The 27,763-nt window shown below is 33.0% G+C and overlaps 1 protein-coding gene across 1 annotated transcript in view; it reads right to left on the bottom strand.

Moving 5' to 3' along the window:
* Positions 1-27,763, bottom strand: part of LOC148949170 (calcitonin receptor-like) — a 68,853-nt gene that overhangs the window by 34,129 nt on the left and 6,961 nt on the right. Inside the window, exon 2 of the mRNA XM_089092854.1 lies at positions 21,899-22,026. Within this exon, the coding sequence (XP_088948980.1) occupies positions 21,899-22,026 (128 nt within the window). The remainder of the gene's footprint in view (positions 1-21,898; positions 22,027-27,763) is intronic.

Genomic DNA, 27,763 nt, shown 5'->3' on the forward strand with positions numbered 1-27,763 from the left:
AAGGCAAGTTAACCCTAAAAGGTTAAAGAATTTTTCTGAAATCACACTTTCAGATTCAGCATGACAGAGAAGTCATACATTACTTTTTCAAATTCTTTTATATCTAAAAACCAAATTTTCGCAATGAAAAAGAAATATATTACAGATGCATTCTAATTTTTTCCTGGGAAAATAAAAAGGTTCTACTTCAGTTCTTAATTTCTCAAGGACATAAAAAATTTAAAGTTCTGTTCTAAATTTTTACATCGAAGATAGGAAAAGTCATACTATGATTGTGAATATTTTCAATGAAGATAAAAAGTTTCACTTTAATTCTAAATTTTCTTAAATTCAGTTTCTTTTTTTTCTCAAAGAGATGAAAAACAAATTTAAAGTTCTGTTCAAAATTTTTCATAGAAGATAGAAAAAGTTATACTATGATCGGGAATATTTTCAATGAAGATAAAAAACTCCAGTGTGAATATTTTCCCGAAAGACAAAGTTGTACTTCAATTTTAAATTTTCTCAACGAAGTGAAGAAAAGTTCCACTTCTCTTCCGAATTTTCTACATAAGAAAAGAAGTTAGTTATTAATCAATTCTATTTTTCCAAATAATATAAAAAGGCTTCACTTCAATTCAGATTTTTCCCGAAAGACATAAATTTAAAGTTTTCATCCAAATTTTTTGTAGAAGATATAAAAAGTTAAACATTGATCGTGAATATTTCACTATGAAGATAAGAGCTCCAATTTAATTCTGAGATTTTCACCAAAGACATAAACAAATTTAAAGTAATGTTATAAATTTTAGTGTAGAAGATAGGGAAAGTTATACTATGAATGTGAATATTTTCCAGGAAGATAAAAAACTCCAGTGTGAATATTTTCCCGAAAGACAAAGTTGTACTTCAATTTTAAATTTTCTCAACGAAGTGAAGAAAAGTTCCGCTTCTTTTCTGAATTTTCTCAATAAAAAAAGAAGTTAGTTATTGATTAATTCTATTTTTCCATATAATATAAAAAGGCTTCACTTCAATTCAGATTATTCCCCAAAGACATAAATTTAAAGTTTTCATCCACATTTTTTGTAGAAGATATAAAAACTTACACATTGATCGTGAATATTTCACTATGAAGATAAGAGCTCCACTTTAATTCTGAGATTTTTCCCAAAGACATAAACAAATTTAAAGTAAAGTTCTAAATTTTAGTGTAGAAGACAGGAAAAGTTACACTATGAATGTGAATATTTTCCAGGAAGATAAAAAACTCCAGTGTGAATATTTTCCCGAAAGACAAAGTTGTACTTCAATTTTAAATTTTTTCAACGAAGTGAAGAAAAATTCCACTTCTTTTCTGAATTTTCTCAATAAAAAAAGAAATTAGTTATTGATCAATTTTATTTTTCCAAATAATATAAAAAGGTTTCACTTCAGTTGAGATTTTTCCCCAAAGACATAAATTTAAAGTTTTCATCCAAATTTTTTTGTAGAAGATATAAAAAATTACACACTGATCGTGAATATTTCACTATGAAGATAAGAGCTCCACTTTAATTCTGAGATTTTTCCCAAAGACATAAACAAATTTAAAGTAATGTTCTAAATTTTAGTGTAGAAGATAGGAAAAGTTATACTATGAATGTGAATATTTTCCAGAGAAAATAAAAATTTTCCACTTCAGTTCAGATTTTCTCAATAAAAAAAGAAATTAGTTATTGATCAATTCTATTTTTCCAAATAATATATAAAGGTTTCACTTCATTTCAGATTTTCCCCCCAAAGACATAAATTTAAGGTTTTCATCCAAATTTTTTTTAGAAGATATAAAAAGTTACACATTGATCGTTAATATTTCACTATGAAGATAAGAGCTCCAATTTAATTCTGAGATTTTTCCCAAAGACATAAACAAATTTAAAGTAATGTTCTAAATTTTAGTGTAGAAGATAGGAAAGTTATACTATGAATGTGAATATTTTTCCGGAAGATAAAAAGTTTCACTTTATTTCTAATTTTTCTTAAATTCAGTTCCGATTTTTCTCAAAGACATAAACAAATTTAAAGTAATATTCTAAATTTTTCCGTAGAAGATAGGAAAAGTCATACTATGATTGGGATTATTTTCGATGCAGATAAAAAGTTCTACTTCAATTTTAAATTTTCTCAATGAAGTGAAGAAAAGTTCAACTTCGATTCTAAATTTTCTCAATGAAAAAAAAAGTTATTGATCAATTCTATTTTCCCAAAATAATATAAAAAGTTTCCACTTCAATTCAGATCTTTCTCGAAGAGAAGAAAAAATTTAAAATAATGTTCCAAATTTTTCATAGAAGATAGAAAAGTTCAAGTTCTCTTCTGAATTTTACCAAAGAACACAATTCAATTCTAATTTCTCCAGAGAAAATAAACATTTTCCACTTCAGTTTTACATTCACCAAGACATAAAGAAATTTAAAGTTCTATTCTAAATTTTTCCCTAGTAGATAGAAAAAGCCATACCATAGTTATGAATATTTTACCGGAAGAAGAAAAGTTCAACTACGATTCCGAATTTTCTCAATGAAAAAGAAATAAGCTATTGATCAATTCAATTTTACCAAAATAATATAAAGGTTTTCCACTTTAATTCAGATTTTTCTCAAAGAGATGAAAAAATCTAAAATAATGTTCCAAATTTTTCATAGGAGATAGAAAAGTTCAAGTTCTCTTCTGAATTTTACCAAAGAACAAAATTCAATTCTAATTTCTCCAGAGAAAATAAAAAGCTTCTAAATTTTTCCGTAGAAGATAGAAAAAGTTATACTATGATTGTGATTATTTTCTATGAAGATAAAAAGTTTCACTTTAATTCTAAATTTTCTTAAATTCAAATCTGACCTTTCTCAATGAGATGAAAAATTTTAAAGTTCTGTTCCAAATATTTTCTCGAAAGAAGAAAAGTTCAACTTCGATTCTGAATTTTTCTCAATGAAAAAGAAATAAATTATTGATCAATTCTATTTCCCAAATGATATAAAAAATTTCCACTTCAGTTCAGATTTTTCTCAAAGAGATGACAAAATTTAAAATACTGTTCCAAATTTGTCATAGAAGATAGAAAAGTTCAAGTTCTCTTCTGAATTTTACCAAAGAACATAATTCAATTCTAATTTCTCCAGAGAAAATAAAAAGTTTCCACTTGAGTTTTAAGTTCACCAAGACATAAGCAATTTAAAGTTCAGTTCTAAATTTTTCAGTAGAAGAAAGGAAAAGTTATACTATGATTGTGATTATTTTCCACGAAGGCAAAAAGTTTCACTTTCATTCTAAATCTTCGTAAATTCAGTTCCGACTTTTCTCAAAGAGATGAAAAAATTTAATGTTCTGTTCCAAATTTTTCATAGAAGATAGGAAAAGTTATACTTTGATTGCGAATATTCTTCATGAAGCTATGGAGCTCCACTTTAATTCTGAGTTTTCTCGAAGAAGTGCAAAATGTTCAAATTCTCTTCTGAATTTTCTTAAACAAGAGAAAAAAGTTATCTCAATTCTGAGATGTACCAATGGAAATGAAAAGCTTCCATTTCAGTTCATAATTTCTCAAAGACATAAAAAATTTAAAGTCCACTTCTAAATTTTTCCGTAGAAGATAGAAAAAAATAATACCAAGGTTGTGAATATTTTTCCGGAAGATAAAAAGTTTCACTTTATTTCTAATTTTTCTTAAATTCAGTTCCAATTTTTTTCGAAGAGATGAAAAATTTAAAAGTTCTGTTCCAAGTTTTTCATAGAAGATAGGAAAAGTTATACTTTGATCTTGAATATTCGCCATGAAGAAAAGGAGCTCCACTTTAATTCTGAGTTTTCTCGAAGAAGTGCAAAATGTTCAAGTTCTCTTCCGAATTTTCTTAAAGTAGAGAAAGCAGTTAGCTCAATTCTGAAATTTACCAATGAAAATGGAAAAGCTTCCATTTCAGTTCTTAATTTCTCAAAGACATAAAAAATTTAAAGTTCTGTTCTAATTTTTTCATAGAAGATAGAAAAGTTATACTTTCATCATGAATATTCTTCATGGAGATAAGGAGCTCCACCTTCCATTTCAGTTCTTAATTTCTCAAAGACATAAAAAATTTAAAGTTTAGTTCTAACTTTCCGTAGAAGATAGGAAAAGTCATACTATGATTCTGTTTATTTTCCATGAAGATAAAAAGTTTCACTTTAATTCTAAATATTCTTAAATTCAGTTCCAATTTTTCACAAAGACATGAAACAACTTAAAGTTCTGTTCCAAATTTTTCATAGAAGATAGAAATAGTTATACATTGAACGTGAATATTCACCATGAAGATAAAAAGTTCACTTTAATTCTAAATTGCCTCAATGAAATGCAAAATGTTCAAGTTCTCTTCTAATTTTTCCAAGAAAATAAAAAGGCTCCACTGCAGTTCTGGTTTTTTTCTCAAAGAGATGAAAAAAGTTAAAGTTCTGTTCTAATTTTAAATTAAATTTTAGCTCCTTTGTCTTATGGATTTACCGCTCAAATTTCTAAATTAGAAAATGAGTGCCTCGTTCTATTATTAAAGACAATCACTCAAGCTCGTTCATCTAACCTCCAAAACAATAGGTTAGGTTAGGTATAAATAAATATTAATAAATAAATAGAAACATTTCTCCATGTTTAAGTTAGGTTAGGTTAGGTTAACTTATCATGAGCAAAGTTGATCTGGGGGGATTTTCCGGCGAGTATGGTTAGGTTAGGCTAGATTAAGTAAGGTTAAGTTAGGTTAGGTTAGCTTAGCCTAAGCACGCGTACGTAGGCTAACCTAACCTAACTTAACCTAACCTAACTTAATCTAGCCTAACCTAACCTAACCTAACCTAACCGTACTCGCCGGAAAATCCCCCCAGGTCGACTTTGCTCATGATAAGTTAACCTAACCTTACTTAAACATGGAGAAATGTTTCTATTTATTTATTAATATTTATTTATACCTAACCTAACCTATTGTTCTGGAGGTTAGATGAACGAGCTTGAATGATTGTCTTTAATAATAGAACGAGGCACTCATTTTCTAAGTTAGAAATCTGAGGGGTAAATTCATAAGACAAAGGAGCTAAAATTTAATTTAAAATTAGATCAGAACAGTAAATTTTTCATCTCTTTGAGAAAAAAAACAGATCTAAAGTGGAACCTTTTTATTTTCTTGGAAAAATTAGAAGAGAACTTGAACATTTTGCACTTCATCGAGAAAATTTAGAATTAAAGTGGAACTTTTTATCTTCATGGTGAATATTCACGTTCAATGTATTTTTTTCCATCTTCTATGAAAAATTTGGAACAGAACTTTAAATTTTTTCATCTCTTTGTGAAAAATCGGAACTGAATTTAAGAAAAATTAGAAATAAAGTGAAACTTTTTATCTTCATGGAAAATAAACACAATCATAGTATGACTTTTCCTATCTTCTACGGAAAAATTTAGAACTGAACTTTAAATTTTTTATTTCTTTGAGAAATTAAGAACTGAAATGGAAGGTGGAGCTCCTTATCTTCATGAAGAATATTCACGATCAAAGTATAACTTTTCTATCTTCTATGAAAAATTTAGAACAGAACTTTAAATTTTTTATGTCTTTGAGAAATTAAGAACTGAAATGGAAGCTTTTTCATTTTCATTGGTAAATTTCAGAATTGAGCTAACTTTTTTCTCTTCTTTAAGAAAATTCAGAAGAGAACTTGAACATTTTGCACTCCTTCGAGAAAACTCAGAATTAAAGTGGAGCTCCTTATCTTCATGGCGAATATTCACGATCAAAGTATAACTTTTTCTATCTTCTATGAAAAATTTGGAACAGAACTTAAAATTTTTTCATCTCTTTGAGAAAAATCGGAACTGAATTTAAGAAAATTTAGAAACAAAGTGAAACTTTTTATCTTCCGGAAAAATATTCACAACTTTGGTATTATTTTTTCCTATCTTCTACGGAAAAATTTAGCAGTGGACTTTAAATTTTTTATTTCTTTGAGAAATTATGAACTGAAATGGAATCTTTTCATTTTCATTGGTAAATTTCAGAATTGAGCTAACTTTTTTCTCTTCTGTAAGAAAATTCAGAAGAGAACTTGAACATTTTGCACTTCTTCGAGAAAACTCAGAATTAAAGTGGAACTCCATATCTTCATGAATAATATTCACAATCGAAGTATAACTTTTCCTATCTTCTATGAAAAATTTGGAACATATCTTTAAATTTTTTCCTCTCTTTGAGAAAAGTCGGAACTGAATTTAAGAAAATTTAGAATTAAAGTGAAACTTTTTATCTTCATGGAAAATAATCACAATCATAGTATAACGTTTCCTATCTTCTATGGAAAAATTTAGTACTGAGCTTTAAATTTTTTATGTCTTGGTGAACTTAAAACTGAAGTGGAAGCTTTTTATTTTCTCTGGAGAAACTAGAATTGAATTGTGTTCTTTGGTAAAATTCAGAAGAGAACTTGAACTTTTCTATCTTCTATGAAAAATTTGGAAGAGTATTTTGAATTTTTTCATCTCTTTGAGAAAAATCTGAAATGAAGTGGAAATTTTTTATATTATTTGTGAAAATAGAATTGATCAATAACTTATTTCATTTTCATTGAGAAAATTCAGAATCGAAGTTGAACTTTTCCTCTTCCGGGAAAATATTAGGAAACGAACTTTAAATTTTTTCATCTCTTTGAGAAAAGTCGGAACTGAATTTAGGAAAATTTAGAATTAAAGTGAAACTTTTTATCTTCATAGAAAATAATCACAATGATAGTATAATTTTCCTATCTTCTACGGAAAAATTTAGAAGCTTTATATTTTCTCGGGAGAAATTAGAATTGAATTGTGTTGTTTGGTAAAATTCAGAAGAGAACTTGTACTTTTCTATCTTCTATGAAAAATTTGGAACAGTATTTTAAATTTTTTCCTCTCTTTGAGAAAAATCTGAATTGAAGTGGAAAATTTTTATATTATTTTGGGAAAATTGAACTGATCAATAACTTACTTCTTTTTCAGTGAGAAAATTCAAAATCGTAGTTGAACTTTTCTTCTTCCGTGAAAATATTCACAACTATGGTATAGCTTTTTCTATCTACTAGGGAAAAATTTCGAATAGAACTTTAAATTTCTTTATGTCTTGGTGAATGTAAAACTGAAGTGGAACATTTTTATTTTCTCTGGAGAAATTAGAATTGAAGTGTGTTCCTTGATAAAATAAAGAGGAGAAGTTGAACTTTTCTATCTTCCTTGAAAACTTTTGAACATTATTTTAAATTTTTTCATCTCTTTGAGAAAGATCTGAATTGAAGTGGAAAATTTTTATATTATTTTGAAAAAATAGAATTGATCAATAACTTATTTTTTTTCATTGAGAAAATTTAGAATTGAAGTTGAACTTTTCTTCACTTCATTGAAAAAATTTAAAATTGAAGTAGAACTTTTTATCTTCATGGAAAATAAACACAATCATAGTATGACTTTTCCTATCTTCTACGGAAAAATTTAGAACATTACTTTAAATTTGTTTGTCTTTGAGAAAAATCGGAACTGAATTTAAGAAAATTTAGAAATAAAGTGAAACTTTTTATATTCCAGGAAAATATTCACATTCATAGTATAACTTTTCCTATCTTCAACATTAAAATTTAGAACATTACTTTAAATTTGTTTATGTCTTTGGGAAAATCTCAGATATAAAGTGGAGCTCTTATCTTCATAGTGAAATATTCACGATCAATGTGTAACTTTTTATATCTTCTACAAAAAATTTGGATGAAAACTTTAAATTTATGTCTTTGGGGGAAAATGTGAAATGAAGTGAAACCATTGTATATCATTTGGAAAAATAGAATTGATCAATAATTAATTTCTTTTTTTATTGTTAAAATCTGAACTGAAGTGGAAAATTTTTATTTTCTCTGGAAAATATTCACATTCATAGTATAACTTTTCCTATCTTATACACTAAAATTTAGAACATTACTTTAAATTTGTTTATGTCTTTGGGAAAAATCTCCGAATTAAAGTGGAGCTCTTATCTTCATAGTGAAATATTCACGATCAATGTGTAACTGTTTATATCTTCTACATAAAATCTGGATGAAAACCTTAAATTTATGTCTTTGGGGAAAAATCTTAATTGAAGTGAAACCTTTTTATATTATTTGGAAAAATAATATTGATCAATAACTAATTTCTTTTTTTATTGAGAAAATTCAGAAGAGAAGTGGAACTTTTCTTCACTTTGTTGAGAAGATTTAAAATTGAAGTACAACTTTGTCTTTCGGGAAAATATTCACACTTGAGTTTTTTATCTTCCTGGAAAATATTCACATTCATAGTATTACTTTTCCTATCTTCTAAACTAAAATTTAGAACATTACTTTAAATTTGTTTATGTCTTTGGGAAAAATCTCAGAATTAAAGTGGAGCTCTTATCTTCATAGTGAAATATTCATGATCAATGTGTAACTTTTTATATCTTCTACAAAAAATTTGGAGGAAATCTTTAAATTTATGTCGTTGGGGAAAAATCTGAATTGAAGTGAAACCTTTTTATATTATTTGGAAAGATAGAATTGATCAATAACTAATTTCTTTTTTTATTGAGAAAATTCGGAAGAGAGGTGGAACTTTTCTTCACTTCGTTGAGAAAATTTAAAATTGAAGTACAACTTTGTCTTTCGGGAAAATATTCACACTGGAGTTTTTTATCTTCATTGAAAATAATCACGATCATAGTATAACTTTTTCTATCTTCGATGAAAAATTTAGAACAAAACTTTAATTTTTTTTCGATCGCTTTGAGAAAAAATCGAAACTGAATTTAAGAAAATTAAGAATTAAAGTGAAACTTTTTATCTTCATTGAAAATATTCACAATCATAGTATGACTTTTCCTATCTTCTATGTAAAAATTTAGAACAGAACTTTAAATTTTTTATGTCCTTGATAAATTAAGAACTGAAGTAGAACCTTTTTATTTTCTCAGGAAAAAATTAGAATTCATCTGTAATATATTTCTTTTTCATTGCGAAAATTTGGTGTTTAGATATAAAAGAAGTTGAAAAGTAATGTATGACTTCTCTGTCATGCTGAATCTAAAAGTGTGATTTCAGATAAATTCTTTAACCTTTTAGGGTTAACTTGCCTTTTTAGGGATGAGCATTTGGGGTTCTCCTACATGCTGAACCTGAACGTGTGTTCCCTGACATTCTGAATCTGAAAGTGTGATTTCAGAAAAATTCTTTAACCTTTTAGGGTTAACTTACCTTTTTAGGGTGACTATTTAGGGTTCTCCAACATGGTGAACTTGAAAGTGTGTTAGCTGGCATGCTGAATCTGAAAGTGTGATTTCAGAAAAAATTATTTAACCTTTTAGGGTTAAGTTGCCTTTTTAGGGATGAGCATTTGGGGTTCTCCTACATGCTGAACCTGAACATGTGTTCCCTGACATGCTGAATCTGAAAGTGTGATTTCAGAAAAATTCTTTAACCTTTTAGGGTTAACTTACCTTTTTAGGGGTGACTATTTAGGGTTTTCCTACATGCTGAACCTGCACGTGTGTACCCTGACATGTTGAATCTGAAAGTGTAATTTCAGGAAAATTCTTTAACCTTTTAGGGTTAACTAACCTTTTTTGGGGTGACTATTTAGGGTTCTCCAACATGGTGAACTTGAAAGTGTGCTCCCTGGCATGTTGAATCTGAGAGTATAATTTTCATGGCGATGAACTCTTTTAAAGAATAAAAACGGCTGAGTCTTAAGATATTTATTGCTTAAGCATATTTAAAAACATTTGAATAAATACATAATGATATATAAAAAAAAACTTAATCCATTTGACAAGATGCAGACCAAGAGTTTAAGTTTTTGGATATCTGATGTTTTTTTTCATATCAGGTATCTTTACCAGTACCCATTGAGTGAAATATTTAACTTCATCTTTTGGGGCATGTACTTAATGCAGGTATGTCTCACATTTGAAGTCTTCCAAATTAAATAATACTATGTTTTTATCACATTTTTCTAGTAAGAGTTTATCAGTTGGCACGTTTTCCTTAACATAAACAGCTTGCACACCGAAAAAACTACATATTTCCTGAATTTCCTCTTGTACATGTTTTATTTTATAGCCATTTTCATTACTTGCTCTTATGGTTTTAACGTAAAAGCCGTTTCGATTTATAAAATTTAGTGTTGGACTCCATCTGTTTTTCTCGTACTTATACATATTGTATCTGATGTTCCATTTATAGCTATGAATTTCACGCCGTTGATTGTCTATGAGTAAGAAAGCTGCTTCGAAAATGATGCCAATTGAGGAATATTTCAGACCAATATATTCTGTGTCAATCACGCCAAATATTATTATATCTGAAAAAAGGGCTTAAATTACATAAATAAGTAATGTTTCTGAAACTCTAACAAATACAGCTCACTTTCTTAGAATAAATCATTTTCACTTAAGGAGGTTAGGTAACATTCAATCTACACTTAAAAAGTACTGCTTTGCATAACGAAAAATAAATTATAAATATAACAATGGAAAAAAAGTTAATGTTGAGTTGTTGACCAAAAACTGCCCTCCGTCCCTTAAAGACACTCCCTCCTCCCCTGGAGTCCTCTTCAGCATAACCATAATTTTGTCTAGAAAGCATTTATCGCAAAGAAGTCCACTCCCCAGCATTTTCAGTAAAGCATAAAGTAAAAATTTACGAGAAATATAGGCTACTAAACTCAGAAATCAAATGCTATTCAATTTACACATAATAAAGTTATGTATTCATTTTCTTAGAAATCACGGCCCCTTTTCAGTAAAGCAAAAAGTAAAATTTTACGAGGAATGTACTATGCTTGGAAAGCAAATGCTATTCAATTTACGCATAATAAAGTTATGCATTCTTTTTCAAAGAAATCCCGGCCCCTTACTTTTCACTCGAAAAAACACTTTGTTTTCACTTTGCAATGAAGGTGTTAGAATTGAGGTATTACCCCTCCCCCCCTTTTACATAATGTCCTAAAAAATATTGTTAGCAATTAATTTGGGAAATAACTCGTTTCACTCTTCCATACAGATTGCGAACCCACCAGCTTAATAAACAGCAATCTCTTTCTGCGTGAAACTGTTTTTAATTTGATGGGAAAAACAAACCTTTTTTCTGTGAAACCTTTTGGTTAAATCGTTAATGTAAGGATTGAGAGGGCGGATGTACTTTAAAAGGGTGAAAGTAATTATCAGCTAATTAAATCCTTACGGAAATGTTTGTCAGGTTAACGGCTTAATAGCTAAGGGATTGACAGAAAGCTGACTGTCACTTTTAGATAGGCTTACAGACAGAAGAAATTTATCAAAAACAGAATTATTTCCAATGGAAGAATTAAAGTCATTAACTGAGAGGGGCGTGGAGGGGGGAAGTTAGGTTTACAAGGTAAAAAAGAAAATATTTTAAGCTTTCTAGCGAGTATAAACAATATATAGTGGAGTTTGTATTGTGTGTGTGTGGGGGGGCGGGGTTACCTGAATTTGAATTTACTAGAGGGGCTACTATGTAAAATGATTTTATTTGAAAATTTACTAAACAGAACTCACATTGTAAATCGCTGTAGCCAAGGCTCCTAGCTCATCAATATTTACCATTGATTTATCCATTGTGTCTTGGAACTTTCAGAATGTTTAATCATAACGCATGTCCGTTATATACGAAATCTCAAGGGCGAATTGTGATGTAATGGGAAACCATATGTAACCGACTCTCTGATTGGCTTAGAGAAAGACATCTTATGTAACCGGCTCCCTGATTGGCTTAGAAGGGGACACGTGATCCTGTTTCCCGTTATCGGATCAAAACATTCTCCCCAGCGATTATGTAAATCAAGTTCTCGGAAATTCACTCCCCTAGATCAATACATTCCACCTAGCGATTATGTAAATCACCCCAGGAGTCATTACACTTGGCCAAACAACAACAACAAATCAATCGAGCTTGTTCCCATTAGACATTAATAAACCATGAAAATACATCAAAGTGAGAAAAATCCTGTTTTTTTATTCTCAGTGACAAAAACCATAAAAACATGCATAGATTATGTACTGTTTATTTATTCTCAGAGACAAAAACCATAAAAACATGCATAAATTATGTACTGTTTTTTTATTCTCAGTGATAAAAACCATAAAAACATGCATAAATTATGTACTGTTTGTACTTGCCCTAGTCAAGTCCTGGATCAAAACATTCCCCCATCGATTATGTAAATCAAGTTCTCGGAAATTCACTCCCCTAGATCAATACACTCCCCTAGCGATTATGTAAATCACCCCAGGAGTCATTACACCTGCACAAACAACAACAACAAATAAAATACCCTAGATTAATACATTCCCTATTGATTATATAAATCACCCCCAGTGTCATTACACATGGAAACAACAAATAAATCGACCTTGACACCATCCTAGTCGAGTCCTGGATCAATATATTCCCCCTAGCGATTATGTAATCCAGTTCTCGGAAATCCATTTCCCCTCAAGTCATAGATCAATACATTGCCAACCGTTAATGCACATGTGAAACTTCGCCCCGGAGACAATACACTTGGAAACAACAAATAAATTGACCTTGAAAGAGGTGTCATTGACCCCATTAGGATCAATAAACCATGAAAATACATAAGTGAGAAAAATCCTGTTTTTTCATTCTCAGTGACAAAAACCATAAAACATACCCCTATATGGTGTACTGATCGTGTCAATAGGGGCCTTTCTACTCCTGTGATAGGCATGTGATACTGCATAATTCTAAGAATATTTAAATTGTGCAGATAAAGTATCCAGTGAAAAGTAAACCCATGTGATACTTACTAGAATATTGATTCTTTCACAAACCAAAAACTGAAGGGGGCCAAGGTAGTAAGGGGGCATACTTAAAAATACCAAAATATGCCATAAGGTATTTTATGAAAGGACAATATATAGAATTTTGTTTCAACTTTTTCTGGAACAACTTATCCGAGACAATAACTAAGGGGGGGGCTAATGTTCAATTTAAAAAAAAAACACCATTAAAAAATTTAAAGATCTAAATTGAAGTCAAAAGACTTTCGAAGGACTAAGGACGCAGGGATAATACCTCCAAGTAGTAAGGCATACAACAAAACCTGAACAGGATTATTTATCAGGTAAGTATTTTGAGTGGAGTTCATGTGGTGATGGGGTCTATTGGAGATAAGATACAAGAAAAGAAGTAAATTTTGAAATCAACGGGTCTATGACCAGTAGGAAAGAAGAAGAGAGAAAAGAAGAAGAGGGGAAAGAGAGAAAAAGAAGAAGAAGAAGAAAAATCAAACGAATGGTTTGCCTGTATACAACAAGGCATGTTCATTGTTGAAAAAGGGGTGAGAATTTCAAACATGATGATTTAAAGAAACAATGATATTTTTTCTGTCATAATATTCGCAGCATCATCAACAATGACGACGGTAAATTACACATTTTACTTTATTTTAAGCTTTGATACATTTGTTGTGTCTTCGCTTCAATGTTTAAAGTAATGGATTTTCAGGGATTAACTCATCTGGAAAATTATTTCAGATGGTGACGGATCGTCGAGCGAAGTTCATTTCATGGTATTCCTAACGGGGTATACCCTGTTCAAGGTAGTCCAGTGGGAATTCGTTTTGATGAATTACCATTATTGGCTTTGGTCTTTCACGAACGAACTTCTATAACTCCTCTGATAGAGGGAGCATCCATTTGTAAAAGACTGGCATAGTCGGCACGTCAGAACGATCTTGTATCGACTGCAGGGGTGTGGCACCAACGTTTCCAGACGTTGCTGTGCCAGCGGCTCAGTTTCGAGCACGTTGGGGAGCAGCGATACGTGTTTTTGAAGCACTGGCTAAAAAAGGCATACAAGTTACATAACTGACCTAATGAATTTTAAGTTGCAAGGAATTTACACTATACAAACTTGCAATAAAAAAAAAATCTAAAATCAAAAGGGAATCAAAAGAAGAAATAAAAAAAATAAACACAATAAGTACTGCATGCAAAAACAACGGAAATAGAATTTAAAATTAATGAGCTACTCCTTTACCAGCACTGAAGCAACTGAGAGGAGTAAATCATTGCTTGTAAATTCCAATTATGTGGTTTTTGAGCAAAGTAGCTATTGTGTATATTGGTTTAATTTTCTTTTCATTCTCCTTTCATTTGAGATTCTTTCATTTTTTTTAAATTGTTATGATGTATATCTATCTTTTTTTAAATTAATTTAAAAAAGTTTTTCCACAAAATAAGTTTTTCAAAGAAAAGTAACGAAATCCATTAAACAAAAATTACCAAAAAAAAAAAAATCAAATAATCTACCAAGCCTGAAACTACCACAACTAAGCACCGATAAATAAATGAAACGCAAAACGAGCAGAAATTAACATAAGTTGGACGCAAAACCCTAATGCCTTTCCAAGGGCAGAACAAAATTTGCACTTTACTGAAAAAATATAAATGTTTTTACTTTTATAACTTTAATAAATCAAATAATATTAACATTTTGATTACTAAATATCAGTATATGTATATTAAACTGACAATGCACATTCATTTGTATTTTTTTCAGTAAAGTATAAATTTTGTTCTGGCCTTGGGAAGGCATAGGGGTTTTGCGCCCAACTTATGTTAATTTCGGCTCGTTTTGAGTTTGAGTTTTGAGTTTTCATACCTCCTCTAGTTGACCTGAAATGGAAAACTTGATACCATCCGCAAAAAAATCTTCTTACTTTCTTTGATAGCTTGCATACACTTACGCTATTTTGATTTGGTTAAATTTCAAGAGCAGAAATGGAAGGGTTGGCGAGGGAGGGTGGGCATGGGAGGGTGGGAGTGAATAGGGGATTAGTGCCATACAATCACTTTTGACTATTAAAAAGGTTATCAGTCATTCCTATTTTTCAATCGAATAAGCGCTTATCAATGTTCTCACAACAGCTCCTTTGATACGATGCACCGTGGTCTAAACGACAACAACAACAAAAAATAAGATATTATACCCACTTCAATCTTTACTATAAAAATGCGAAACCTTCCAATCACTTTGACTATTAAAAAGGGCACTAGGCCTTTCGATTTCCAATCGAATGAGCTCTTTTGGAAACGACAACACTTTCTAGAAACACCTTATATGCTCCCAGGGCATAAATTACAACCCTTACCCTAAGGTATGTTAGGGTGGTTGTCATCCTCTAAGACTTCTAATTTCCAGAATTTTCAACTACGTTAAACAACATGGCTATCTCAAAATTTTGATTGGATGTGTTTGGGAAAATGGTGGGCATGAGAGGGGTGTTAGACGCCTTCCAATCACTTTCGACTTTTTCAAAGGGCACAAGCCACTCCAATTTCCCATTGAATGAACCCTTTTCGAAGTTTCTATGACAACTTCTTCGATGCGAAGTGCCCTGCTCTAAAGGAAAAAATTAATAAACAATACATTGTGCCATCATCGTTCTTATATGCCCCCAAGGCATAACTTAAAACCCTTCCCTAAGGGTTGTGGGGGAGTGTCCTCCTCTTTACTTAGTCCCCGTTTCTTGTCTCGTTCTCGACTGTCCTCGTTATTTACTTAGACAGCGCGATCGTGCTGCCTATGATTTATACAACAACTTTCTATATAAACCTTATATGCCCCCAGGGCATAACTTACAACCCTTGCACTGAGGACTCTGAGGGGATTATCATCCTAAAAGACCTAATTTTCAGAACGTTCAACTGCGTTGAACAAAATGGATATCTCAAAATTTTAATTGGATGTGCTTTCAATAAAAACTTTATATGCCCAAGGGCATAACTTACAACCCTTGCCCTGAGGGCTGTGGGGGGAGGGATTGTCATCCGTAAAGACCTAATTTATAAGACTTTCAACTACTTTGAATAGAATGGCTATCTAAAAATTTTGATTGGATGTGTTTGGGGAAAAGGTGGGCGTGAGAGGAGGGTTAGTTTCCCTTAAATCACTTTCGACTATTAAAAAGGGTACTATCCCTTTGAATTTTAAATCGTATGAGCCCTTTTTCAAGTTTCTACGCCAAAGATTTCAATAAAAACCTTATATGCCCCCAGGGCATAACTTAAAACCCTTGCCCTGAGGGCTGTGGGGGAGTGTCCTCCTCAAAAACATATTTTCTATCTGGAAATCAACTACGCTGAACAAAATGGCTATCTCAAAATTTCGATTGGATGTGTTTGGGGGAATAATAGGCGTGGGGGGGGGGGGCTAGGCGCCCTCCAATCACTTTCGACTATTAAAAAGGCCACTAAACCTTTGAATGTCCAATCGAATGAACGTTTTTTGAAGTTTCTACGACAACGCCTTCTATTAAAACCTTATATGCCCCCAGGGTATAACTTAAGATCCTTGCCCTGAGGGTTGTGGGGGAGTTTCCTCCTCAAAAACATATTTTCTATCTGGAAATCAACTACGCTGAACAAAATGGCTATCTCAAAATTTCGATTGGGTGTGTTTGGGGGAATAATGGACGTGGGGGGCTATTTGCCCTCCAATCACTTTTGACTATTAAAAAGGGTAAGGGTACTAGCCCTTCAAATTTCCAATCGAATGAGCATGTTTTGAAGTTTCTACGACAACGCATTCTATAAAAACCTTATATGCCCCCAGGGCATAACTTAAAACCCTTGCCCTGAGGGTTGTGGGGGAAAGTCCTCCTCAAATATATATTTTCTATGTGGAAATCAACCACACTGAACAAAATGGCTATCTCAAAATTTTGATTGGATGTGTTTGGGGGAATGATGGGCGTGGGGGGGAGCTAGTTGCCCTCCAATCACTTTCAACTATTAAATAGGGCGCTAGAACTCTCAATTTCCAATCGAATGAGCCCCTTTTGAAGTTTTTACGACGATCCCTTCCATATGAAGTGCCCAGCTCTAAAGGAAAAAAAAATAATAAATAGTAGGCTACATTGTGCCAACATCGTTCTTTTATGCCCTCAGGGCATAACTTAAAACCCTTGCCCCGAGGGTTGTAGGGAAGTGTCCTCCTCAAAAATATATTTTCTATCTGGAAATCAACTACGCTGAAAAAAAGGCTATCTCAAAATTTTGATTGGATGTGTTTGGGGAAATGATGGGCGTTGGGGGGGGGGGGGGGAGCTAGCTGCTCTTCAATCACTTTCAACTTTTAAAAAGGGCACTAGCTTTTTGAATTTCCAATTGAATGAGTCTTTCTTGAAGTTTCTACGACAACGCCTTCTATAAAAACCTTATATACCCCCAGGGCGTAACTTAAAACCCTTGCCCTGAAAGCTGTGGGGGAGTGTCCTCCTCAAAAACATATCTTCCATCTGGAAATCAATTATGCTGAACAAAATGGCTATCTCAAAATTTTTATTGGATGTGTTTGGGGGAATGATGGGCATGGGGGAGTGGGCTAGCTGCCCTCCAATCACTTTCGACTATTAAAAAGTGCACTCGAACTCTCAATTTGCAATCGAATGAGCCCCTTTTGAAGTTTCTACGACGACCTCTTCCATATGAAGTGTCCTGCTCTAAAGGAAAAAAAATAATACATAGTACATTCTGCAAACTTCGTTCTTATATGCCCTCAGTGAATAACTTAAAACCCTTGCCCCAAGGGTTGTGGGGGAGTGTCCTCCTCAAAAACATATTTTCTATCTGGAAATCAACTACGCTGAACAAAATGGCTATCTCGAAATTTTGATTGGATGTGTTTGAGGGAATCAGGGGGGTAGGGGGGGGGGGGCTAGTTGCCCTCCAATCACTTTCGACGATTAAAAAGGCTAATAAGCCTTTGAATGTCCAATCGAATGAACCTTTTTTGAAGTTTCTACGACAACGCCTTATATAAAAACCTTATATGCCCCCAGGGTATTGCTTAAAACCCTTGCCCTGAGGGTTTTGGGGGAGTGTCCTCCTCAAAAAAATATTTTCTATGGGTAAATCAACTAGGCTGAACAAAAGAGCTATCTCCAAATTCCGATTGGTTGTGTTTGGGGAAATGAGGTACGTGGGGGGGGGCTGGTTGCCCACCAATCACTTTCGACTATTGAAAAGGGTAAGGGTACAAGCCCTTCAAATTTCCAATCGAATGAGCCTGTTTTGAAGTTTCTACGACAACGCCTTTTATAAAAACCTTATATGCCCCCAGGGCATAACTTAAAACCCTTTCCCTGAGGGTTGTGGGGGACTGTCCTCCTCAAATACATATTTTCTATGTGGAAATCAACTACACTGAACAAAATGGCTATCTCAAAATTTTGATTGGATGTGTTTGGGGGAATGATGAGAGTGGGGAGGGGGGGGGGCTAGTTGCCCTCCAATCAATTTCGACTATTAAAAAGGGCACTAGAACTCTCAATTCCCAATCGAAAGAGCCCCTTTTGAGGTTTTTACGACGCCCCTTCCATATGAAGTGCCCAGCTCTAAAGGAAAAAAAAATAATAAATAGTACATTGTGCCAACATCGTTCTTATATGCCCTCAGTGCATAACTTAAAACCCTTGCCCCGAGGGTTGTGGGGGAGTGACCTCCTCAAAAACATATTTTCTATCTGGAAATCACCTACGTTGAACAAAATGGCTATCTCAAAATTTTGATTGGATGTGTTTGGGGAAATGCTGGGTGTGGGGGGGGGGCAGTTGCCCTCCAATCACTTTCGACTAATAAAAAGGGCACTAGCTACTCCAATTTCCAATTGAATGAGCCCTTTTCGAAGTTTCTACGACAACTCCTTCGATACGAAGTGCTCGGCTGAAGAAAAAAAAACACATTGTGTATGATTCCTTGCTGTTAACAGGGGGAGTATTCGTTTGACTTTTCTTCTTCATTTTCTTTCGACTGAGACATACTCATTGTTTTCAAAATTTACTTCTTTTTTTTGTTATGAAAAGTATTTTTTTTTGTAATTTATTGTGAAGGGTATAAAATTAGTGGATAATTTGGAAAATTAAAATGAAGAATATAGAAAATATTAGTGATTTTAAAGGAAATTTGAAAGAAAAATTTCTAAGTGAGTATGAATTTTAGTTTTGTCTGTTTTGGAGGAGATTTGGCCTGATTTAAATTAAGCTGTAGTTGGTTTTGGGTTGGTGAGTGTGATTCCACAGTGTAGACATGATTGCTGCCACCGTAGTATTATTATTATTTTATATTTTCTTTTCTTTTTTCTTTCTTATTATAGTGAGTTTAAATGATTTGTTTTTTACCTGACTCACCCCACATCAATCGTTTGGTGTTCGGTGAATAATATTGAATCGTGTATATAGATTGTTGTTAATATTAAATAAATATATGATCATAACGTCATCATCAAAAATGGTAGGTAATTTCGCCATTAAATCTTTTATTCGTCAAGATAAGAAAAATCATGGCTCAATAGATAAAGACAATAAAATTTTTATCAATGGAAGAAGTTGCGTCTTGCTGAGGAGATTTTCGATTTGAATATTAAACCGGAACGTAGATAAAGCGCGGTTAAGAAAGTACATAGTCGTTGCAGATATTCAGGCTAATAAAAACCACTTGCTTTCAACATATTTCTTCGAGACTGTATCCAGGGTTTTTACTAGATTCTACTCTATCACTACATCTTACATAGAAATACGTCTACTTCATCTGCAAATTGGCTGAAGAAAAAACTCATAAATTACTTCGTCCATTGATCAAACAAACCTCAAAATGACTTACATCCCCACTCCAAAAAATTATCGGCACATTTCCCTATTTCTTCTAGATTAATAACCTTTCGATATGAATTTTCTAATTTTAGCTTTAAATTCTTCTGGCTCCATATTTTTTCGGTAAAATTGGTATCTAGGGATACTTTCGCATGACAAAATGATTTAGATAGGTCAGAAGTCTGATAAAAATCGTTAAGAGCCTGAGTTTTGGTTTTTGCAAATGACGTCATGTACTATGTTAGGAATCATATAATTATTTTTTATGACTTCGCATATGATTTCATATACTAATTTTATCATGTGGTGTTATGTACAGCGTAAGTAAGATTTTTGAGTTTCCAATGCAACATTTATTTATGTAATATAATTTTTGATGGAAGGCCCAAAAACCGAAAATTTGCAGTTGCAGTTCCAATAAATGATGATTTCTTGGAACCAACACTTGAACTAACGTGTCAAAAATGGAAATGAAGAGCAAATACACAGGCGGTTAAAATATATGCGAAAACGACAATTAGAAAGTGTTAAAAATGAAAATAAAGAGCAAAGATACACGCAGTTAGAAGACATACGAGAACGAAGAAATGAGGGAGTCAAAAATGAAAATGAAGAGCAGCGAGTCAATGAAAATCAACCTGGACAGCGACGATCAAAACGTGTCAAAATTGAAAATGATACCAATGATGATTGGGTTTGGGATTTTGACATGGATAAGGTCATCAATACGTAACGTACCTTTGTTAAAACTAAGGTTTGGCGATATGTATTTCATAATGACGAAAGATGAGCCGAGGTGTAACGAAACAAACAAACTGATAATGCTAGCGAAGATGATTGAGTTTTGGATTTTGACATGGATAAGGTTATCAATACCTACTATACCTTTAAAAATCAAAAATATGGACTGGATAAATCGTTGGAAGAAAAATAAATTTATGTCCCACCACCTGAACAATTCAAACAAACAAAGGTTGGACGATATGTCTTTCATAATGAAAAAAGGCAAGCCAAGGCAAAAGAAGAAGTTTTTTTCCCACCACCTGAACAATTAAAAGAAACAAAGGTTCAGCGATATGTCTTTCATAATGACAAAAGACAAGACAAGGCAAAAGAAGAAATTTTGTCCCACCACATGAACAATTACAGGAGACAAAGGTGGTCGTCAATGCCCTCCATACCTTGGAAAATCAAAACCTGGAGTAGATAAATCGTTGGAAGAAAAAGTTTTTGCCCCACCACCTGAACAATTAAAAGAAACAAAGGTTCGGCAAAATGTCTTTCATAATGACAAAAGACAAGCCGAGGCAAAAGTTAAAGGTCCAATAAAAAACTTATACAATTGTAATAATTAAACAAAGGCCCCACTTCTAATTTAAGGTCCATTTGGGCGTCATGACATCAAGAAAAGGCTCACATTGTCTGCGTTTAGAAGACAGGCGACAGTGATAATCTATATATAGAAGCCTGCCGCATGCCGGGTGCCGGTGCCCGGTGGCAAAGCCGTCGGGCTCCCGGTACTATATATATATATATATATATATATATATATATATATATATATATATATATATATATATATATATATCCCTGAATTTTTATTTTAACAAATATCATCTTAAAGTTCAGAAAAACTTTTCCTTTATTTTGAACCCAACATATGACATTGATCTAGTTTGGTTGCTATTATCGTACCCCCTCTTTAACAATAGCACTCCATGGCAACAGCTTTTTTTCCGCCCTATTTTCCACGGGGATGATTTTCCGTGGGAAGCAAAGTTTCCGAGGGGAAAGTTCAAGGGAAACTTTATACAGATGTAGATAGGAGTGAATTTCCTGATATGATTGAAAAACGGTCAGAAATAAAAAAAAACATAAAAAACAAGTTTTTCCAACTGAAAATAACTCCAAAGTTCAACTCAAAAATATTTTTTAGCATCGGATGAATAAGAACCAACCAATATGGGAACCAACTGAACCAACTAAACTTTTACCCCAACTGAAAATAACTAATATACATATTTGCATCCCATTTCGAAGAACGTTAGAGCTTATTCACGATTATTCTCTTTGAACCAGCTTGAACTTATATTCTCATGTTTCCTGTAGTGTCTGGTTTTTTCTATCATTTTAAAATTTATTTCAAAATCCATTTGTCTTTCTTAGAACACACTTTACTTCCAATTAGAGACTTACCAATAGACTGACAAGGGCAGGAGCGTAGAAAATCCATTCAAGGTGCTCTACGGGGACAATCCAGCATTTCACATCGTCTAACGCAACACGAAAACAAGCATAAATAGTCACTGGAATTAATGGCAACCCTGCAATAAAAAGCACCAGCTTTCAGTTGCCATGTTTTTGGAAATATTGCTTGAACCTGTATTAACCTTTCTAAAAGGAATTATTTGGAAGTTTGAACTTGGTCGATGAGCTAAATTACGATTTGTAATCGTACCGCAGAATTAATCAGAGACTTACTTCGAGTGCCTTGGAAATTTTGATTCGTGTACCATGGGTTACTAGAATGTCAATGGGAGGATTTAAAAACACTTCTTCTAAAAACATACAGATATATCCATACAAATTGGAATTTAGCTCATTGAGAACGAAAATGGTAATTAGTTTCTTCGACACAAGAAAAATACAAAAGGTTTTATAGTGAAACCAAAGTTGGTGCTTCGGTGCCGGGGTCGGTGCTTCACAGATCTAAAGTCGAGGCAGCAACTTGCTAATTTTGACACCCAAGAAATCTAAAGGTATCTAAAACTGGGTGCACCGATTGCTAGTTTTCTTGCTAAGAATATCCATAAAGTAATGTAAATGAGATGATAGTAGATTTGGTACTTGTCTAGAATCCGGTAAGCACGCGAGAATTGAAGTTTCGTTAATGCTAACGAAATAAAACAAAATAGAATAAAAATACAATATTTCAGAAAAAAATTTGGTCTGTATATATGCACATTAAGGGGGGGGGGGGGTAAAGCATAGCATATATTAAATACATAACCTAACTAAACACAACCTAGTTACCTTTTAGTCCCCCTAAACCCCAAAAAACTAAAGTTTAAGTATATTTTCCAGAGTGAGAAACCCTTTGTTTATACAGCGTCTCATATGAATTTCCCGGTAATGCCTATCTGATCTTCGCAATACAATTCTTGCGTGCTTACCGGATTCTAGACAAGTACCGTAGATTCGATGGCTATCGATGGGATCAATACTTACAAAACCGTTTTGCTAGGAAAATATAGTCGATAAAATTGACTAGGAGGCAAATATTTTTTTAGTGTAATACCTCTATCCCCAACCCCGTGCCAGGAGCTATAAAAATAAATAGATTATGCACGCTACAAAGCATCAGTGGTGTCTCTAACCAAGAAAAATGTGGGAAAAGCCTCGTCTAAACCATCGAAACCCAATTGAAAAATTATTAGAACTGAGATCCAATTTGTTGGATTCCCTACAGTACCAGAATTTGAAGGCTGCTACCCCGGTTATAGGTGACTTGGGGTCCTGAAACTAGGAAACTGCTAGCCCGATTTTAACCCTGACACCGGCCAGGATTCCAAAGACACAATTTTGGTGAGAACTTAAAATCTACATTTCGAAGTCAGAGTTTTAGATCAAAAGAAGCCTTTATGGTAACAAATTGTTGTCGTTTTAAATTTGTAATATAAAATTGGTTTTCTAAAAAAATCCAACATGCGAATACTTTGATGCAATCAAAGCCTCAAAGTATTTTTTTCAAAACACAACATTAACTAAAATTAGCTTATCTTAGCAACATTTGTAGGGTTTCAGACTATTTTTGGAAATTCCCATAAATTTGTTTTCGCAACGAACCTTTATTATTAAGATTGACGGAAATATTTACTACTCCTGAATCAAGTTCAAACGACGATTCTATTCTCACTTAACATTTTTTTTAGAGACATTTTTAAATTTCGGTTACCACGGACACAGCATTGGTAAAAATGGCGCGACAACATTTCGACAAATTGAGGGATTTACGTTAATGTGGTCCGAATTGGGTGTCAAATCTGTTATCTTGAAAAGTAAAAAACCACTTTCCAGACAAATTTTCTCAGATATCTAAAAGAAAGTAGAAGAATTGAGTGACTGAAACTTTCAGGAGTCAGCTAAAGCATCAAATCCTAAAAATATTTGAAATTTCCACTCACCTAGTGCAAATACTTATATTTTCTTAGTACTTATCTTAATGTTCTTGGTGCAAAGAACATTAAGAAAGTTTGTACGGAGTGTTAACACTATTGTCAAAATTGACGATGATTTAGCTTTTAATGACACCAATATGAAAACACTTTTTGCCCCCTGGCTCTATCTTAGGTTTATTCACACCTGAAAGCCGAGCTTTTCTACGATTTTTCTTTTGGTTGTTATGCAACAAAAATGAAAACACTTTTCGCCCCTGGCTCTATCTTAGGTCTATTCACACCTGAAAACTGGGATTTTCTACGATTATTCTTTTGGTTGTTACACAACAAAAATGAAAACACTTTTGGCCTCCAGGCCCTATCTTAGGTCTATTCACACCTGAAAACCGGGATTTTCCACGATTTTTCTTTTGGTTGTTATACAACAAAAATGAAAACACTTTTCGCCCCCTCGCTCTATCTTAGGTCTATTCACACCTGAAAACGGGGATTTTCTACGATTTTCTTTTGGTTGTTATGCAACAAAAATGAAAACACTTTTTGCCCTCTGGCTCTATCTTAGGTCTAGTCACACCTGAAAACTGGGATTTTCTACGATTTTTCTTTAGGTTGTTATGCAACAAAAATGAAAACACATTTTTCCCCCTGGCTCTATCTTAGGTTTATTCATACCTGTAGACTTGGATTTTCCAAGGATTTCTCATTTGGTTTTTATGCAACAAAAATGAAAACACGTTTTCCCCCCTGGCTCTATCTTAGGTCTATTCGTATCTGAAAACCGAGATTTTCTAAGGTTTTTCTTTGGGTTTTATAAAAAAAAAATGGAACACTTCTTGCCTCCTGGCTCTATATTAGGTCAATTCATACTTGTAAACCGGGCTTTTCTAAGATTTTTTTTTGTTTTTTATATAAGAAAATAAAAACACTTTTTGCCCCCTGGCTCTCTCTTAGGTCTTTTCATACCTGAAAACCGGGATTTTCTAAGATTTTATTCTTTTAACTGTTGAATAGTATACAATTTCCTTTCAATTCCTGTTTGGTAACAAGATGCTGGAGATGTATACTTACATAACTTTAATCAATCGCTGTGTTTTACCAGTTTTCTGCCAATTATTGGCAGCGTTTGTCTTTTGCTACAGCATTTAGGAAAGTTATATTTTCTAGAGCTCCATGATGATATTTTCGCTCATTTTCTGCTGATTTTTCAAATACATTCTTTATTTTTTAACTTGGCTCCTAATTGTTAAGCATACCTGCATAAAACGTCTTTTGGATTAAAAATTGAGTTTCGAGGCTTCCCTAGTTTTTTAAGACGTGTAACGTTTTTCAAGTTCCACTCAACCAACTTAAAGCATCAGATTTCATTTTTAGTGTCCTTGGTACTTTAACAGTGAATATTATGATATTTTGATACTGTGATTTAATACTTTGATACTATGGTACTTATGACACTTATGATACTATGATACCTTGATACTTTATATGTTAGAAGTGAATATTACTCCATGTTATTGGGCATTAGAAACTATAGTACTGAGTTGCATTTCCTTTTCCCATTCCTTTTCCATGATACATTGAAAAAAAAATCGAATGAAAATAAAGAGCGACATTATAACATAAATCGAACAGAAATTATTTCTTATATAAAGTGGGATGTCTCCTCCTTATTCCTCCGCTCTTTACGCTAAAGTTTTATAGTGCTACGCTGAAAGCATTTAAGAATGCAACAAATGCAGTTAGTGGGGTCTTGCAAATGTTTTATTTGCCGATTGCCTTTTAAACATTTGAACTGAAAATCTTGTTGTTTTAAAGCAAATGCGAATCAAAAAGCACTAATATTCTTGACGCATCGTAAAAAATAATTTTTATCCTATTCCTATTGCCTCTGCGGCTGAGTAGTCGTTTCAAAGCATTGGGGACAAACACCTAAATTTTGGCATAAACAACAGGGGAATAAAAATTTTTCTGTGAAATGATTCACGCGTTGAGGAGTGACTTGGTAGCTTTAATAATTCAAATTGAACGTTATTGGGAATGTTTGCGATATCCATGAATAGATGATATTAGTTTCAAACTAAACCAGCTTCCTGTTCAACAAATTCTTAGAAACAAGGGCATATCCAGTATTTTTGTTCGGGGGTTATTTTTTTCAGGATGGTTTCACAACAAAAACTTCAAAAAGCGCATCAAGATTTGTTTTTGTGTATTTTGTTATGTTTTTTCGTGTCGGACAAAAATTTCGGAGGAGGGGGTTCAAGCCCAGTAGCCACCCCCGGATGCTGGCTGAAATTTCCCATTCAAGGGCTGGGAGGAGGTTATTAATTTCTCCCTTAGATTATGCGCGATAATAATTCGATTCTTCAATTTCGGTGGAAAGGTGCTCAAAAACGGAAAATTTCCAAGATTTCCTTTGCGGTTCCGTCTTTGCAGCTTTAACATTATTTGTAATACACTAATTTAAGTACACATTTTTCTATTGTGAGCCATTACTCTCAAACAATGAACTTATTATCTCCATGACGTCTTTACCTTTCATAAAAGTTTTGTTTTCTACAAAATTGAAACTCTTCTTTGATGTCCTCTAATTAAATAAGACCTATGTTTCTCACGGAAACGAGTAATTGAGAACATTAACTAATACCAATGGAAAGAAAAAGACGGGAGATATCACTACTTCAGGAAAAATTTATTCCATCGCATCCATGGATTCGTCTGAATTGCGTCTCTGAATTTTGTTGCTCAACAAAGATTCTGGCCTTGGGAAGGTAAGGGAGGTGTCAGCCCTACTCATATTAATTTATGCTCGTTTTGAGTTTGATTCGGTTATTTATTGTAATTTCCGTTCGTTTGGATTTCATTCATTTATTGAAACCATTTATTTATTTATGGTAGTTTTACGCTTCAAAGATTATTTGACTTTATTATTGCTCATTTTTGGTTTAACAGAGGTCTTTACTTTTCTTTCAAAAACTTATTTTGTGGAAAAAGTTTTTAAAACTAATGGTATAATATTAATTATGTCTGCATAAGTCTATTTATGTGCATAACGTTGTGTAAGTCAAAGAGCAGTTCAGTGCATAAAGATACATGTTAAGAAAACAATCCTTACTTCATAATATGCAGAATAATCCTAGCTAATATATTTTGCAGGGGAAAACCTTTATCTTCACTTCTTTCACTGTTGTACAATTTTTTTTAACAAAATTCTGAAAAATAAACATGAATTCGACTGCATTTTCTGTTTTCAAATAATCTAAATTCGTAGTTAGACACCATCAATGCCACCTACCATAAACATATTAATACTACTACTACTACTAACAACTCATTGCAGCACCAAGCCACCTGAGGCCAACACAGCTACGCACGCTCCTCCTCCACCCCAATCTATTCAAAGCCTCCCTTTTTACACCCGCCCACGAAATTCCCATTTCCTTTAAATCTTTCTTTATGACGTCCTCCCAACCCAGACAGGGACGACCTGCTTTTCGTTTAGCCCTAGATGGTTGGCCGAAAAGAACAATCTTCAGCAATCTGTCATCCTTCATCCGAACAACATGCCCTAACCACCTTAACCTTTCTTTCATTATAGACCTAGAAAGCGGTATTGAACCACATTTTTCGTATAGCCTATTGTTTGAAATACGGTCAGTCAGCTGGGTACCCAGAACAATCCTTAAGCAATTTCTCTGGAAAACATCTAGCAAATCTTCATCCGCTTTTCGGAGCGTCCATGTTTCAGAGCCATATTTGACCACTGTCATCACTGTAGCTTCTAATATTCTAATCTAGGTTTGCATACTTATCTTCCTTTTCTTCCAGACTTTTTTTAACTGTGAAAAAACACCCTGAGCCTTGGCTCTTCTATTTTTAACATCTTCAC

Source organism: Artemia sp. Qi Xiang Cuo, chromosome 8, assembly GCF_049724085.1.
Source record: "Artemia sp. Qi Xiang Cuo chromosome 8, ASM4972408v1, whole genome shotgun sequence".
NCBI classification, from domain to species: domain Eukaryota; kingdom Metazoa; phylum Arthropoda; class Branchiopoda; order Anostraca; family Artemiidae; genus Artemia; species Artemia sp. Qi Xiang Cuo.